The 15509-nt window shown below is 37.4% G+C and overlaps 1 protein-coding gene across 2 annotated transcripts in view; it reads left to right on the top strand.

Annotated features, from left to right (window-relative positions):
• Positions 1-884: 884 nt before the first annotated feature.
• The window catches only part of gas2b (growth arrest-specific 2b), a 37363-nt gene continuing 22738 nt past the window's right edge, over positions 885-15509 (top strand). The window contains exons 1-6 of one of the 2 annotated variants that reach the window (XM_051702775.1): positions 885-938; positions 6526-6691; positions 10467-10576; positions 12417-12558; positions 14666-14729; positions 14818-15274. In XM_051702775.1, coding sequence (XP_051558735.1) covers positions 6547-6691; positions 10467-10576; positions 12417-12558; positions 14666-14729; positions 14818-15274 — 918 coding nt within the window. In that variant the 5' untranslated portion in view covers positions 885-938; positions 6526-6546. Of the gene's footprint in view, positions 939-5570; positions 5718-6525; positions 6692-10466; positions 10577-12416; positions 12559-14665; positions 14730-14817; positions 15275-15509 lie in introns of those variants that run through there. The other variant, XM_051702768.1, reaches the window with a different exon arrangement.

Raw genomic sequence — 15509 nt, 5'->3', positions numbered from 1 at the left:
TCATCCAAAATATTTAATTGACATTTTTCAAAGGGGCCAATGACAAAGCGCATTAGTGATAGTGATAGTAGCGCCATCTGCCGGTTGAAGTAATTCCGTGTTCGTGTAAACAGATAATAACTGAAGGACACTTTTAATGGAGCTTCAGGGCGGTCGGGCTTTTCTGTGAAAAACCCAAGATATTTAAGAAATAAAATTAAATACTGCATTCTTGATGTCAGTTGCACGGCCAGTAACGTGATACTTTTATCATAGCGCATCCTATGCAAATATGAGCTGACAAACAAACAATGGAGGAAGTGTATTTGTTCTGATCTGACAGATATATCATAGCCTATGCAAACGCAAGCTACTGAGCTTACATTTCTGCCTGATATAACATCGGGCACTTTTACATGTAATTCTTTAAATCACAGAAATGTTATGAATAGCTACATGTTTCAAAGTAGGCTATAACTGATGCTCAGTTTCTGAAATAGTTTTTGTTTCGTGTAATGAGTAGCCTAAGCCTTATAATGACATGAACTGAAGATATTAGAAGATATTAATTCAACCTTAATTCAACGTTAAACAACGTGTAAATTAAACTTAATTTGTTGCTGTGTTGTCTTTGTTGAAGTAACATATAACTGGCACAAGTCTAGGTGTCACTCCAATGCAACCAGTTATTTAACTGGGCCTTATTCGTGTTATTGTCTCTTTATTTAGTTAGTTAGTTTTTATTATTATTATTATTATTATTATTATTATTAGTTTTTTGGTTTATCTCTGAGGCATCTACACCATTATAAATGATATCGGTGTTTGTTGAACACGTCACTGATTCACAGTGAATTTGCACGCCAGTGTGTAAATGTAACTTGACACCTGGAGTGTGTTTGGAGGCGAGAGTGAAAGTTTGACAGTGACATTGCTGCACAGTTGAGGAGAACTGAGAGGTAAGTCTGTTTTACACCAATAGGCTTTAACAAGGCTTTAACAGTAAATCAATAAAATTGGCCTTTAATATAGTAGCCTATTATTCATTAATTTGTAAATCCTTTGGTTTGATTTTTTTTTCTCTCTCTCTCTCGGTAAAGTTGTTTTGAAAGGAATGAAGATGTATTAAGTTGTCTGTATCACTGACGGTCAATGGTTGTGCGAGAGTTGTCAGGGAAGTTATAGCCAACTAATGAAAAATGTGCTGAATAAAGAAAGGAGAGAGAGAGAAAAGCCACCCTACCTGAAGCCAGATATATTTAAATTAAATTGTTTAGTAGATTATTTACACAAAACATGTACAGTATACAGTTCTGTAAATAAATATATTTGTTAAAAACTGTCTATATAATAAATGTGGCAAAGTGTTTACAAGTATTCATGGTATGTGTGAGTTTTCAGTTTGGGTGTGATGTAGATAATGTAGAGCAAAATAACAATTAACAACAATTATTGCCGAAACCATAGATTTTAGGGGAATGAATGTCTACATCAATATTCTTGGTGTGATAAAATCCAGTAACAGATTAATAGTAGACAGATGAATAAAAATCAGTCTTTATTATGACAATACTATTGCTGTTTTATAGTAAGATAGGAAATGGAATAAATAGTCTCTGACTCAAAAAGAGTGAAAATATTTAGTCATATTCAGCACACAAACTAAAACCATTGCCTAATTAAATGTAAATTTTCATATAAGAATATCTCCACAGGGATTCTAGTCTAAAAACGGTCATGATTTAGTTGGAGGAATGGCCATACTCTTTTCCGGCAGTTTGTAGTTGGTGTGGGGTCTGCCTTTCGAAGATGCTGAACTCTGAGAGAACTGTGAAGATTTTGCTTGAAGAACTTGACCTGGCCTCCATTAACCTCTTGCTAATGGCAGTGGCTAATAAAATAATACAATTGTGTAATGAATGTATAAACTGCAGCTATCAACTTCAGCCATCTAGCATTGTTTAGATACAGCACAGCTCTTAAAAAATACATGCTGTGCATTATTTTTTCTCAGTGGTATTCCACTTTGCCCAGTTCAGGACACAAAGTGTTTACTTATGTTAACATCTACTGTTAGCTCATCTACTGCAAACTACTGCATGACATTCCCAAATTAATACTTTATGAATGTGCACACACACACACACAATAAATTCAGACATATGCACAACCGAAATATAAATTATTTTGCCATTTGATTAGCTTGAACTGTACTGTTCAGCGCTATTATCATCCATCTCTCCACATTGTTTTGGGCTTCAAACAAGTGTAGAGACTTTTCTTTTGGGCAGACAGAGCAGATGGGGCGGCAAGAGGGAAAGTTTCAAACAGGCTGGGAGCTGCGTAGAGAAAGTATGGCTGATTTTGACTGTGGAAATGAACGATTCTCTCGTTACTCATCGCTTGTTTCTCATGACAGTAGAAGCACGAAACACAGCTATGTCAGTTTCAAAAAATATTTAAGCTAAGACTAATAATAGGGACAAAAGGCGTCCAGGCTGTTCCTCCATCAGGACATAGTAATCGGCTTATAAAATCAGGACTCGTAAAACAGCCAAATTGACTCCTCCCCCCTAACAAATATAATCAGGAACATAGAGTTTGTTTTATATATGTACACTTACATTTTAATCAATAAAAAATTTATTATTATTATTTTTTTTTATGAAAGTGAATGTGAGAGTAAAAATATTTATATCTTTAGGAAATCCTTTGGGGGGGGTGATGCTGTGCCGGTGCTGTGCAAATTTCTGACAGGGCTATAGCCCCAGTAAGCCCCACCCTAGCGCCGTCACTGGCTATTGGTGCCCAATACGAGTTTTGCTGTCAAAGTTTTGTTCAGTAATGAAGACTAGGACAAGAAGGTAGGGAAGAACAGGGTAAGGTCAATATTTTTGCTAAAGTTATCCATAAGGTAAAAACAAATGAGGCAGAGGTAAAACTCATGCACCAAACAATATGTCAGGATGTCTTGTGTCTTGTATCGTATGTAGTGCTTTAATTTGCCCCCATGTTTGGTGTATGTTGACTCATGCCATGGGGTAGGTGGAGTAATTTAGAGTGGTTGAATAATTTATAAAAACTTTAATATATATATATATATATATATATATATGAATACAGTTCTAAATAAATTATACAAATAATTCATTTAATAATTGAGTAATTGCATTATCCTCTTCCAAATGTTTGCTGGACATATTATTTTTGTTTTCCTAACAATATAAACTAACCTGATAAAAAGGTTTAATATTAACCTCTAAGATAATCACATTTCAGCAGATAGTTAAAAAAAAAAAAAGTACATTTTGGGAGAAAACAGCACACACACAATGGGAAGAACTTTTCCCATAAGCTCTTTTCAGTCATAGATGTGTCCTTCCTAAAAATATGGTCATATAACAAAAACTTTACACAAGGGGCAGCGCAACATTCCCACTGGCTCATCTTACCCCATTCCAAATGGACCCATATGCAAATGACCTGCCATTTCAATTACACTGCATTTGTTTGTGGTTGTGATGTACTCACTATAAGTAATGTCACTTTTTTCTTGATGGTAGTTTCTCAAGTTTCACTGAAATTAAAAGACAGTAGGAGAAGATGTTGGAGTTTGCTAACTTTCTCATATGTTGTACAGCAGATGTGTAGTGTTACGCATGCCATTTCAATAAACACTCAGTCTGAATACTGTTGCTTTTATGCATTGATTTACTCCAGAAAGTTGTGATGTGTCTCAAGTGAATTAGTTGCATTGCGTGCTCCCACACCACAGTGTTTTTTTCTTTACACCTGAATTCCTTCTTTTTTCTTTACCTTGTATGAGAACAAGTAGTCTACATTTTGCCTGTCAACCCCATATTATGCTTGATAAATGTGAAGCCCTTTCTCTACAGTAACTCATGGCTGTAATTTTACGGAGGTGAGATGTCAGACTTCCTAGCCAACAGAAATGAGATTTATTGTGCTGGACGTACCCTGAAGCTCATATTTGGTATGGAATGGCAGTTAAATAAAATTGTGGTTTGTATCGGTTTTAGCTTGTTTGCTTCGACAGCGTTCATTAAGTTATTAACCACAGAAAGTGAGTGGATGACACAATTACAGCCTGTAAAATTAAAATGATTTAGTTGATGAAGAGCTTGCACGAAAATGTCATGTAGGGAAGGCATGAATGTAGTTGATCCTCTATATCTTAAGTATGTGTGTATCAATGAATGTTCACACCTTACTGTGAGCAGAGAACTGGAGCATAAGTCTATGTGTGTGTTTTAATGTTACGTGCATGTTTGCGTGTGTGTATTTGTGTGAACATAAAGTCTCTTTTTTCTCTATGGGTTTGGTTGAAGACCTCTTCCTCCCCTCTTGTCTGAGTATGGTCAGGTTGCAGTGTAGGTGAGAATGTAGCACCTGTGTGCTGTAATCCTGTTGTGTGGGTTTCCCATGCCCCATCGGTCAAAAGGCTCTGGCTCAGCCTTCAGCACTGACCCACATGAGAGAGTTCAAGTCATGTCCACTTCTCTGATATCCATTTTGCTCTTCTTTAATTATCTGTCCTATCAATTCTTCTCATCCTGTCTATCCCTCACACTTTTATTTTGGCACTATTATTCTGTATAAATATTTTCATCCACATTCATTTCTGTTATAGATCTGCAATAACATTAATGGGCAGGTCTTTGCGGTAATCTGAGATGATAGATGTTTGTGTACCTGTCCACTGATTTAAAGCTTTGAATTGTGGTGTGCTTCAAAGCTCTGAAATTGTTGTAGACATGTCATCCTTTTTATTGGCCTCCATAGTCCCAGTCACCTTTGTCTGGTCTGTTTACTTATGCGTGATATTTCATTGTTGCCCTGTCCTCCCTTGTATTAAACAAATACAAAGTGTGTTCTTTCATGGAACACAAAAAGAGTTTAGGCAGAATGTTAGCCTCAGTCACCATTCACTTTCACAGCATCTTTTTTTTCCATACAATGAAAGAGAAAAAGTGACTGAGGCTGTCATTCTGCCAAACATCTCCTTTCGTGTTCTACGGAAGAAAGTAAGTCATTTGGTTTGGGAAAGACCAACATAGTCTCATGAAAAATCAAATAATTGAAATTAAGATATTGTACGACTCGGCAGGTTCAAAAAGGTACAACTTTTATTCCTACAGAGACCAACTAATCAAAAAATAGTTTTTTAGATTAATACAATACAGGCATCAAATTTTAGCTGGCTTCCTATCCAACACTTTATTTTCTCCTAGGAGAAAATACTTGATATTGAGTTCCAGAGATATAGACCTTCTCTTCAAACTTAATTTGCAATTTCTCAGTGCTTACATGGAACCACTCTTAATATGACAAGTTTACCCCTTTTTGTTACTGTACGCTATGGAAGACAACACCTAACTGTGTCCCAGTTTGTGTGTCTTATTCTCCTCTTCCTCATTAACCTTCTCCTGGCAAGCTTGACACTGGAGCCCCCTCAACTCACCAACAGCTTCTGGTCTTCCAGCTTTAAGAAAATAAATGAGGGTGGACTTATATTCACCACTATTTCTCTCCTCGCCTGTTTGAATCACACACATCTGCCCCGCAGGTGTCTACTCTCCTTCCTCTGCCTTACAAGAGCGTGGCAGTTATGGGAAGCAGGAGCATGTTTCTACATGTGAAAGGTCCCTCTGATGAATGGTTGCCCGAGTAGGGGGGAAATTACAGGACAGAGCATTCTTCAGTCGCTAGGGATTGAAGTAAGGCTTATACTGTACATTAAATCATCCCTTGAGTGAGAGTGTGTCTGAGCTGGTATTTGTCTGTTTGTGTTTGGTCTTTTTTTTCCGAGAGTGTTTCCATGTAGTCTGGCATGGTACATCTTAATGGTTTTTATTGCACAGTAATTGAGTAAGTAGTCGATGTGTTTTTGCATGTCCTTGAGCACTGTATAGGTAGTTACACTGCCAAATCTGAGATCTTTTAGCTACACAGTTGTCCTCATTCAAACTCTACAAGAAAACCCAACAACAAAAAAGTCATGAAAGAAACTTGGTTTTAATAGTATTTTTGCATTTGGTATTAATTCCCATACCTCTATTTTTCCTGTATCATCATTTCTCTGTTCATTGCCATGAGAATCAATCCGTCCCCGGTCAGCTTTAAAGAACAGGTTGGATTGGAGTATATGTGCATCATTACGTACAGTGTAAATCCAGTGGATCATAAACAGAAGCGTTGAGGGAACTGGCATGCTACTATAATTCATATGTGAAGCACATTTATATTGTCCATCTAGGACCATTCAGCCCAACCACTCTGTAGAGTGGAAGGTCATCTTTTTTTAGGAAGTGCTGGATTTTATCCAATAGTCGTTGAAAGACTGCAGTTTTGTTTCAACCATACATACCTATAGGTTACACAAAGGTAAAAAAGAAAGCAGAAGATATCAGCCAATTTGTTGTATATGTTCTGTAAGTTATACAAAAAATTAAATAGATGTGTTTAAATGGTAGAAGTAACATAGGCCTTAACTCAATAAAGTTGCCCACTTTTTTCTCCATCCAGCAGACCACTGTTTGTGTCAGTATGAATGGTCCCTTAAGTCCCAGGCGGGAACCAGGACCTGACCTCTCCTGTCTGCAGCTGTACAACGAGTGGCTGGCAAGTAGGCATAAGGCCAGTCTGCTGCCCATGAAAGAAGATCTAGCTATTTGGCTGAACAGAATCCTTGGTAAGAAAATAAAACATGTTAATATTTGCATTGTAAATACTTTAAAGTACTGTATATTGATTCTTGTTTTGAATTTAATTTGTTGTGTTTCCTTGTGAGATAGCTGGGTTTAGACTTTTGTGAAATGATAACAAGATCACCCACTTAAAGGGATAGTTCACCCAAAAATGAAAATTGTCATAATTTACCTACCCTCATGCCATCCCAGATGTGTGACTTTCTTTCTTTCTTCTGCAGAACACAAACAAATATTTTTTGAAAAATATCTCAGATCTGTAGGTTCTCACAATGCAAGTGAATTGTGATCAGACCTTTAGAGCTCCAAAAAGCACATAAAGGCAGCATAAAAGTAATACATAAGACTCCAGTGGTTAAATCTATGTCCTTAGAAGTGATATGATAGGTGTGGATGAGAAATAGATAAAAATGTTAGCCCTTTTTGTACTCTAAATCTCCACTTTCACTTCTACATCTGAAAGTCACCTGTGGTGCCTGTCAGGAGTCAGGAAGCGCGTCATTGTTTACATTGTTTTTTTATTATTATTATCTGGAAATGATTTTTTATTTTATTTTATATTGTTTTGAAATTGTTTTGGACTGTTTTGGTTTGTGAACGGCACAAGTTTCTCTTGTAAACAATGACGCGCTTCCTGCCTCCTCCTCCACGTGACGCATGACCTTACCAACGAGCTTACATCATCCCTCTCATGAGCGCACGTCACAGAGATGTACGGAAGCGAACATTCGTAGTTAAAAAGTATATAAGTATTGTTTTGTTTCTAAAAATAATCAATCATTTGCATTCGGAAGTACTTTATTTGTCGACTGGAGTCGTGTGGATTATTTTGATGCACCCTAAATATGCATTTTGGACCATCAAAAATTAAATGGAGTACATTCACTTGCATTGTTTAGAGGAGGAGGCCTGAAATGAAATCCTAAAAATCTTAAATTCTGTTTTGATGAAGAAAGAAACTCAAATACATCTTGGATGGCCTGAGGGTGAGTAAATTATCAGCAAATTTTCATTTTTGGGTGAACTATTCCTTTAAGGTTCAATCTACTGTATTTAACTTATAAGTTGTTAATTGTAGTTTTATATACCTCTATACTTCCATCTTACTTCTGTGTTATCTTTATGTAATCAAGTTATATGGGTGATAAACTGACACTTAGCAGACACTGTCTTACTAAAGAAACTTACTAAACAGCGCACAAATCTCATTAAAGGGATAGTTTGCCCCAAAATAATTTTTTACTCACACTCATGTTGTTCCAAACCCGTTTGACTTTCTTGTGTGTAACAGAAAAGGAGATGTTTGGCAGAATGTTAGGGACTGACAGCCTCAGTCATTCACTTTAATTATACAATATGTAAAACAACAGCATGAACATTCTTCAAAATTTCATGAGTTCCATGTAAGAAAATTGTCATACAGCCTTGAAAGAGTACATTGTGACTGAATTTTCAGTTTTGCATGGACGAACCCTGTAATAGTAATTACCAAGACAGGTAAATGAGAATACATGATGCATGCAAAGCTAGGCCTTGGACACAAAGCATTTTTAAATTAAACTAATAGAATAACTGTCCAGGATACTATTGCTCTAGTGCTTTTTTTTAGTCCTTTGAGGCAAGTCAAGACAACAAATGCAGTGTATTATTATTGCAGGTGTAGCGGTGAGTCTTATTGGTGTTAAAAAAAGTAATTAATGTGAGTTCCGTGTAGGAACAAGGGTACACAAAACTTTAACAGATGTATCTTGAGGCTTTGTTTGAATTTGGCTTGAAAGTCATCTGTTCAAACTAGCTACAGTATTAAAGGAACAAGAATATAGACAATAGAATCCCTTCATGTAGGCTAGTTAACCAAGTGACTGATTGCAAAGGCTGAGCAGGGGTGTTTATGACTTAATCTGTAGGGTAACATTAAGTGTTTTACAGCAACCATAAATTGCCTTTGGCAGATTAATGCATGGAAACTTATAACTCAAGTGTATCGAGCTCAAGTGTGTCAAGTAAATTTGTGAATTTTAAAATTCAGCCATCTCTGGTCAAATTTATCATATGGGTGTACCAACAGGCCTACTTATTTTATTATCATTCATCTCTTTAAGAAAGACTCTCTTCTGTTTTTTTTGCTTCCCACATGCAGTGCTGTTTTGCAAGTGTCATTCATTTCAGTTAGTTCTGTGTCAGTTCTGCTTATTTACAAGGACTTACTGCCTATGTATACTGTATCAAGGTGACCCTTTTTTGTTGTATTCATACCTTGGTGTTTTTATAAAGGATTTTCAGTACAAATCTTATTTGCACAATCTGATCGCAAAATGTAATAAGGCAAGCAAAAGCCAACAAAGATGGTTTAGTCTGTGTCTGCACAGCCGATGATCAAGAATAACATGGTGTTTAGAGACAGGCATTTTAAATAGAATTCTCAAAATTCCTCTGCTCCTTGGATCAATGGGGTATGCCCTGATTAGACCCCAAAGGAGGAAATGTATTTCTCTAAACAGACCAGGATATGAGTGTCATAAACATGTCCCTGCATGTCCATAACCATTCTGTTGTCTGTTGTCAATAAGAAAGCCCTCAGATGTCTTACAACAAGACAGCTAAGGGTTTAAAAAGCTCAGTGAAAACAACACTATGGAAAGAGGTAAAAACAACACAAAACCCCTAAACCTTCAGGCTCATTGTGCCTGTAGAGACACAACAACCTAAGAATTGAGATAAGACGAGATACAATTGGGAGGACAGAGAGCATTCAAATATTTAGTGTTGATTTTCTTCCTCACCGAAGCGGATGACGGTTTTCTCTGACTACTAGGACACAAAAAACATCTTCCATCCACATGCACTTCACATTAACACACAGCTCTCCACCTCAACTCATCCTGTTCCTGTTGAACTCATGGCAGCGGCATGACTCTGTGTTTGTGGACAGCAGGAGATCTCTTTGTTTCATTATTTCTCTCCCTCTCAAAGCTAATGACCAACCACAGTCATTCTGCACATCAGGATTTGCGTTTGTTGTGGTTCTCTCCTTAGTCACAACCTGAATTCCTCCTCCCGAGGCCCCCATTCCCCATGATGGTAAGCTCCGGTACCACTGCTGTGTCTGAATCTGTATGTACTTAACACCCAGGCCTTAGGAATGTGTCTGCACGGCTGTGAGAATCTCAGAGTTAGTGTACTTAGAGGATTTTTTAGGGTATCTTCAAGTTGCCTAAGGCACAGGGAGAATCATAAATAAAAAAGGAGGAGAGGATTTGCACGGGTGGTAAAACACAACCATGGAAATTCAACTGTATTGTTTTACACTGCTCTGAAAGGTTTTTCACTAACAACATATGTATTTTAATGCAATTCAGTTCATCCACTAAAGCCTATTCCGTCCATTAGTTTATTTAATTTTTTATGATTGAAAACGAGGCTTTTAGGGATAGATATAAAGTCTGTTTAATGGGTTGTACTACCTAAATGTCTAAAGTTACACCCAATTATCACATTATCACAGTTTCTTCAGCTAAACAATCAACACTGAGGTAAGTATTTAACAGTCCAACTGACTGTATGTCTATTCCTTAAAGACTCGGTTTCCTTGGTGACAAAGTAAATATGGCGTCTACCCTGACTATGGTCTGTGTAACCTGATTCTTGTTTCAAATTGAGCTTATGAAGTATTGTAAGTATGTTGTACTCTCTTCCTCTCCTTTCTTGGTCTTTCTCTCTCTTATTGTGCACTTCTCTCTCTGAATGCTTTCTGTGCAGGTTTGGATATAACAGCAGATAATTTAATGGACAGGCTGGACACTGGGGTGGTCCTATGTCAACTTGCAGAGGAGCTTCAGGAGAAGATGATTTTGGCTGATAATGGCAAGGTACCCGTAGCATGAACCCATACTTCTGATAGAATGAGCTGCTACATAAATGTTTGGTATTTTACACTACACTTAAAAGTTGTTTATCTGAGGATAAGACTCTAAGCATGTGCTCAAATTCCGCTATGGAAACAAAAAATTATGTTCTGCATGTAAATTCAGGAGGAGCTTTTTTTTTTTTTTTTGCCTTTTTTGTCTCCTTAATCATATCCCGAGTATGTATTTGGCTGCTTACCTCTCTTATGCAACAATTCTTCCCTATACTTACATCTCTCCAGCTCCACGATCATTTTTAAAACAAAGATATAATTTATTACTATTAATTCTCAATACATTTTATACAACAGTGGCGTACCAAGAGTGCTGATCTTTAGTATAAAAGCACTTGGATGTTTCACTATTTTTATCACTCTGCTTGTCCGTGTTCATGGCTTTCTAAATAGTGGTGGGGATTTTGATTCAATGTTCATTTTGTTTTCACTGATTCCTTCTTTGACCATTTCAGATTACATCTTTACGCTAGTAAGTGGCGACAAAGGAGCCTATTTTATGTCATGGGTGAGACACTGAATCAGTAAATTCATTAAAAAGAGTCGTTCACCACCGAAACAATGAAAGTGAATGAGAATGATTCAATATTCATTCAAAAGTGTGTAAGTGCATTGCAGAGACTGGAGCTGTGCTTGATGCTTTGGCTTCTTTTGGAACTGTTTTTGCTGGTGGAGAAGAAACTAACTTGCCAATTTTTGTTCAACATTATTTATTTGTTGTTTAAAAGCAATATCACACCCTCGCTCATGCTGTTGGTCTGAATATCAGCACGGTTGTAATTACCTGTGGCACTCAGGTACAACACTGCTCTTTCTTGTGTGATATTACTTATATTTCTTTCTTTAATCAAGTAGTCCAGGGTGTCCTGTGCTCGAAGGAACAGCCCACCAAATTCCTTTACCCATATCACGCTCAAGGCTTATATAAACTCATAAAATTTTATGAACCATATAGACTATTGTCATCAGTTGACTCTTGTCAATCTGTGGCCGTTGTTTACTGATTTGCTACGAATTGGCACCTTGACAAAATTATCAAATGAGTTGAATAAATGGTTTTGAATGGAAGAATCCCCTCTAAGGGAGTGTTAGTGTTGCTAATGAGCTGTATTAAAGAAAAATAGCGGGGTGGATAGACACATTTAAGAGCAGTAAAGCATTAAGCCAGACGACCATGTAAATCTATTTATAAATAAAAAATGAGAAATAATGATTGAACACAAAAGCTTCACTGCACAGGTGCACACACATAATCAAAACTGTTGAACTGCAAGGTTATTTATGGTGAAAAGCTGGTAAGTTAGATGTCAACATGAAAGGCTGAATAGCTGAAGAGTAGTTGAAGGAAATGTTTCTGTTTCTAGCAGTATTTGCCTTTCTTTCAGTCATCATCACATGTGTCACTATTGTTGGGTTTTATTCACACTGTGAGCTAGTCTTGGTCAAAAAATACCCCTTTGAAGGACAGAAGCCATAAAAGTCCTGACAAGAGTCTCCCTCACACTTCTAGCAATCTGTCAGCCTATGTACTGACCTTTACCTTTGTGTCTGGATGTTGGGTGTACCACTATCTTCTCGCTCAGCACATAGTATAATAGCATATAGGGAATTAGCGGGCTGAGAGAAACCTAATTTTGCAAAGATTACTTATTCAAAGAGAGTGATGCATGGTTGTTTTATACAGATACTGAAAATTGAGGGACCAGCTAATAGTTATTTCATAATACAACATACTCTGTACATAGCAAGCTGATCAGTGTTTTTTGGTTGGTTCTTTTTGTGCCCCACAGCCTTTTATTCGCCGTGTAATTCGCTGGCGGGCTGATGCAACCTCTGGGTCATTCTTTGCCCGGGACAACACAGCTAACTTTCTATACTGGTGTTGTAAAATTGGTGTGGCACAGTCACATCTCTTTGAATCTGAAGACCTAGGTGAGTATATCTTGGTGATTAAGGCACATTCCTTTCATTTGTCCCACCAAAATATATATTTTTTTAAATATATGTTTGTGAATAAGGATTCTAGATTCTGGCTGACTTTGGATCCATGACTTTCCATGTGGGGATATATTACAGAAATCTGATCTTTTAGTAACCATGGCATTTTCATTTAGGATCTTTATATGTTTTATTTAACTTATATCTTATATCTTAGTTCTGATAAGTTTGGTCTTACTATAAGATACAAAGTTTCTGTAATGTGGACCCTGATTCTTACTTAAAAGCCTAAAGTTCCTTATAGGCATGTGCTTGCAAGTCTTGGTGACAGTGTTTCCTCTTAGTGCAAAACATCCTTAAAAAATCTGTGATAACTGTGGACTCATGTTCATCCAAAGATAGAACTGGATTTGCCAAGTTCACTTTTCACATGCTATAATACAATCATTAAGTGACATATCCAGTTGGAATGGATCCCTTGCTTCCTTTCTGTGTATGGGCAGTGTAGGCAGTAGTCCTGTGGGACTATGGCCCAAAGATCTGCTGAATAGACCAGCAGTATCAATATTCGTGTCACTCTATGGTTCACTGCGTCACACCCTTGGCACCCACTGTCCATCACTGTATGATGAATAATGGAGAGAAAGAGAAGAAAAAAGAAATGAAAGGACAGTAGGTCAGAAAAAATGGGGGATGGAAAAATAGGGTCAAAGATAGAGAGTTGAATAGAAGAATAGAGAAAAGAAAGATGCATGTGTCTGTCAGCTATCACCAGCAGTCAGTAAATAAAGATGACTGGATTGGTTAAAGAAAGAAGGAGTGAAAGCCAGGATAGAATTTGAGAGGATAGATAAAATAATAAAGGGTTTAAGAGATAACCAGGTCAGTGTTTGATTACTGCTATAAAAGCAGCAAAACCCTTTTCTCTTGGGTTTTCAACTCTTTCACAGGTCACATTACATGAAGAAGGGGCTTATATGACTTGTGTGTGTGCCTTTGTGTGTGATTCCTTAAAGCTGACTATTGTATGCAGACTAGATTGCATATACCTGTCCGTTTCAAGGGTTTTCATGAATTTTTCCAAATCTGGTACTATTGAGCTAAAAGTCTGTTTATTTTAAAGCTCTAATGTACACAGTAATAACCCTTTATTAGGGCTTTTAATCTAGACAACATTAATCATACAGTGGGTCTGCAGTATTTGGCTGTCATAATGAGGCTTTGCTGGCATTTGCCTTTTGTTTCTTTGTTTTCATAAGGATTCCCACCTTCAAAGCTTGTCAAAACTCTGTCAAAGCTAGAGACAGATTTATGTTTACTTCTTAATAATGCTTTAAGACAAATTTTAACAGTCTTCTCAGCAAATTAGTCCCTTTGTTTATTCCAATTTTTCTTAAGCACATTTATGACATCAGTGTTGTCTTCACAAACACCACAAAGTTTATTTTGTGTCTGTGTTGCAAATATCTTTTGATTATCTGATGCTGTCTGTACGACTTTTGTAGATTAAAGGCTCAAAATACAGTCTTTAGTTGGTTTCCTTGAAGAGATGCCCCCCACAAAATGACAATTCTGTCATAATTTACTCACCCTCATGTTGTTCCAAACCCAAAAGACTCTATTTCTTCCATGGAACACAGAGATGTTATAGGCAGAACGACATTCACAGTCATCATTCACTTTCACTGTATTTAAAAAAAGATGCAATGCAAGTGAATGGTGACTGAGGCATACATTCTGCCTAACATATGCTTTTGTTTTTCTACAGAAAAAAGAAAGTCATACGAGAACAACATGAGGGTGAGAATTTTCAACCCCAAGGGGATTCAGCAAGGTCTTAAAAGTGATGAGGATAAAAACCCAATCTTTCTCTGTTTAGCCAAGGCTATTCTCTCTGCAGTTCAATGCTCTTCAGCTGAATTGAGATATTTAATATCCATTTGCTTTTACCATCTTTGATTGCATATGACAGTCAAAGGTCAATCTTGCACAGTGTAGATTATGTGTTTGTTACATGATGTCATTGATGTATTGAAATATAGTATACCAGGATTGTGTTGTGTACCTGAAAATAAGTTTATCTCAATGTGTGTTTCACCAGTTCTTCAGAAGCATCCCAGGGATGTGTGCTTGTGTCTCATGCAGCTAGGTAGAATTGTTTCAAGGTGGGTTCTCTTGATCATTTGCAGTGCTTTGCTATCTCATGTCACCATCATTCTGCTCAGTCTGAGCTGACTGAACATTCTCCCACAGGTATGGAATTGAGCCTCCAGCGCTGGTCAAGCTTGAAAGAGAAATTGAGAAAGAAGAAGATGAGTCTTTGTCACCATCCTTGTTTTTTGCCTCACCTTTACCCTCTCCCTCCACTCCGCCTCTCTTCCTTCCTCCTGATCCAGACCCCCCTCCAATCTTAACACAATCTCCTCCCCCACTTACATCCATTTCTCCTGCCACCCCATCTGCCTCGCCAATTCCATCCCCTTCTTTAGACCCCTATCCCTCTCCTCCTCTGGTCCCTACTCCTCCCCCAGAGTTAATTTCCCTGTCTCCCACCTTCTCTGACTCAAACACCCAGTCAGAACCCCAGCCCGCTTCACCCTCCACACCATCACCCATCAGCACACCCTTAAAATCCCCACCACCCACACCCACAAACTGCCTCACGAAGACCAGTAGGAAAAAGAGCACTGGTAGCCTGTTGGATCAGATTGTGAGTGCTTTCAGTCATATGTGCCGTTCTAAAAGTATTTCTTGTGAATTAGTGGTCCTAACTTACAGTATAAACTATAAACATACAATATGTGACCTGCACCATCATTTTGAGTAACTTTGACCCAAAATCACATTCTGAGTTTTATGCTTAAGTAAAAAGAAATGTTTTGGCTTTATAACCATCTAATTGTTATGTTTCTACTATATATTTCTAATGGAGATATAATCCATTT

This window comes from Myxocyprinus asiaticus, chromosome 1 (genome assembly GCF_019703515.2).
Source record: "Myxocyprinus asiaticus isolate MX2 ecotype Aquarium Trade chromosome 1, UBuf_Myxa_2, whole genome shotgun sequence".
Taxonomy (NCBI): Eukaryota; Metazoa; Chordata; class Actinopteri; order Cypriniformes; family Catostomidae; genus Myxocyprinus; species Myxocyprinus asiaticus.
The sequence above is the reverse complement of the archived record's forward strand: the minus strand, read 5'-3'. Positions and strand labels throughout refer to the sequence as shown.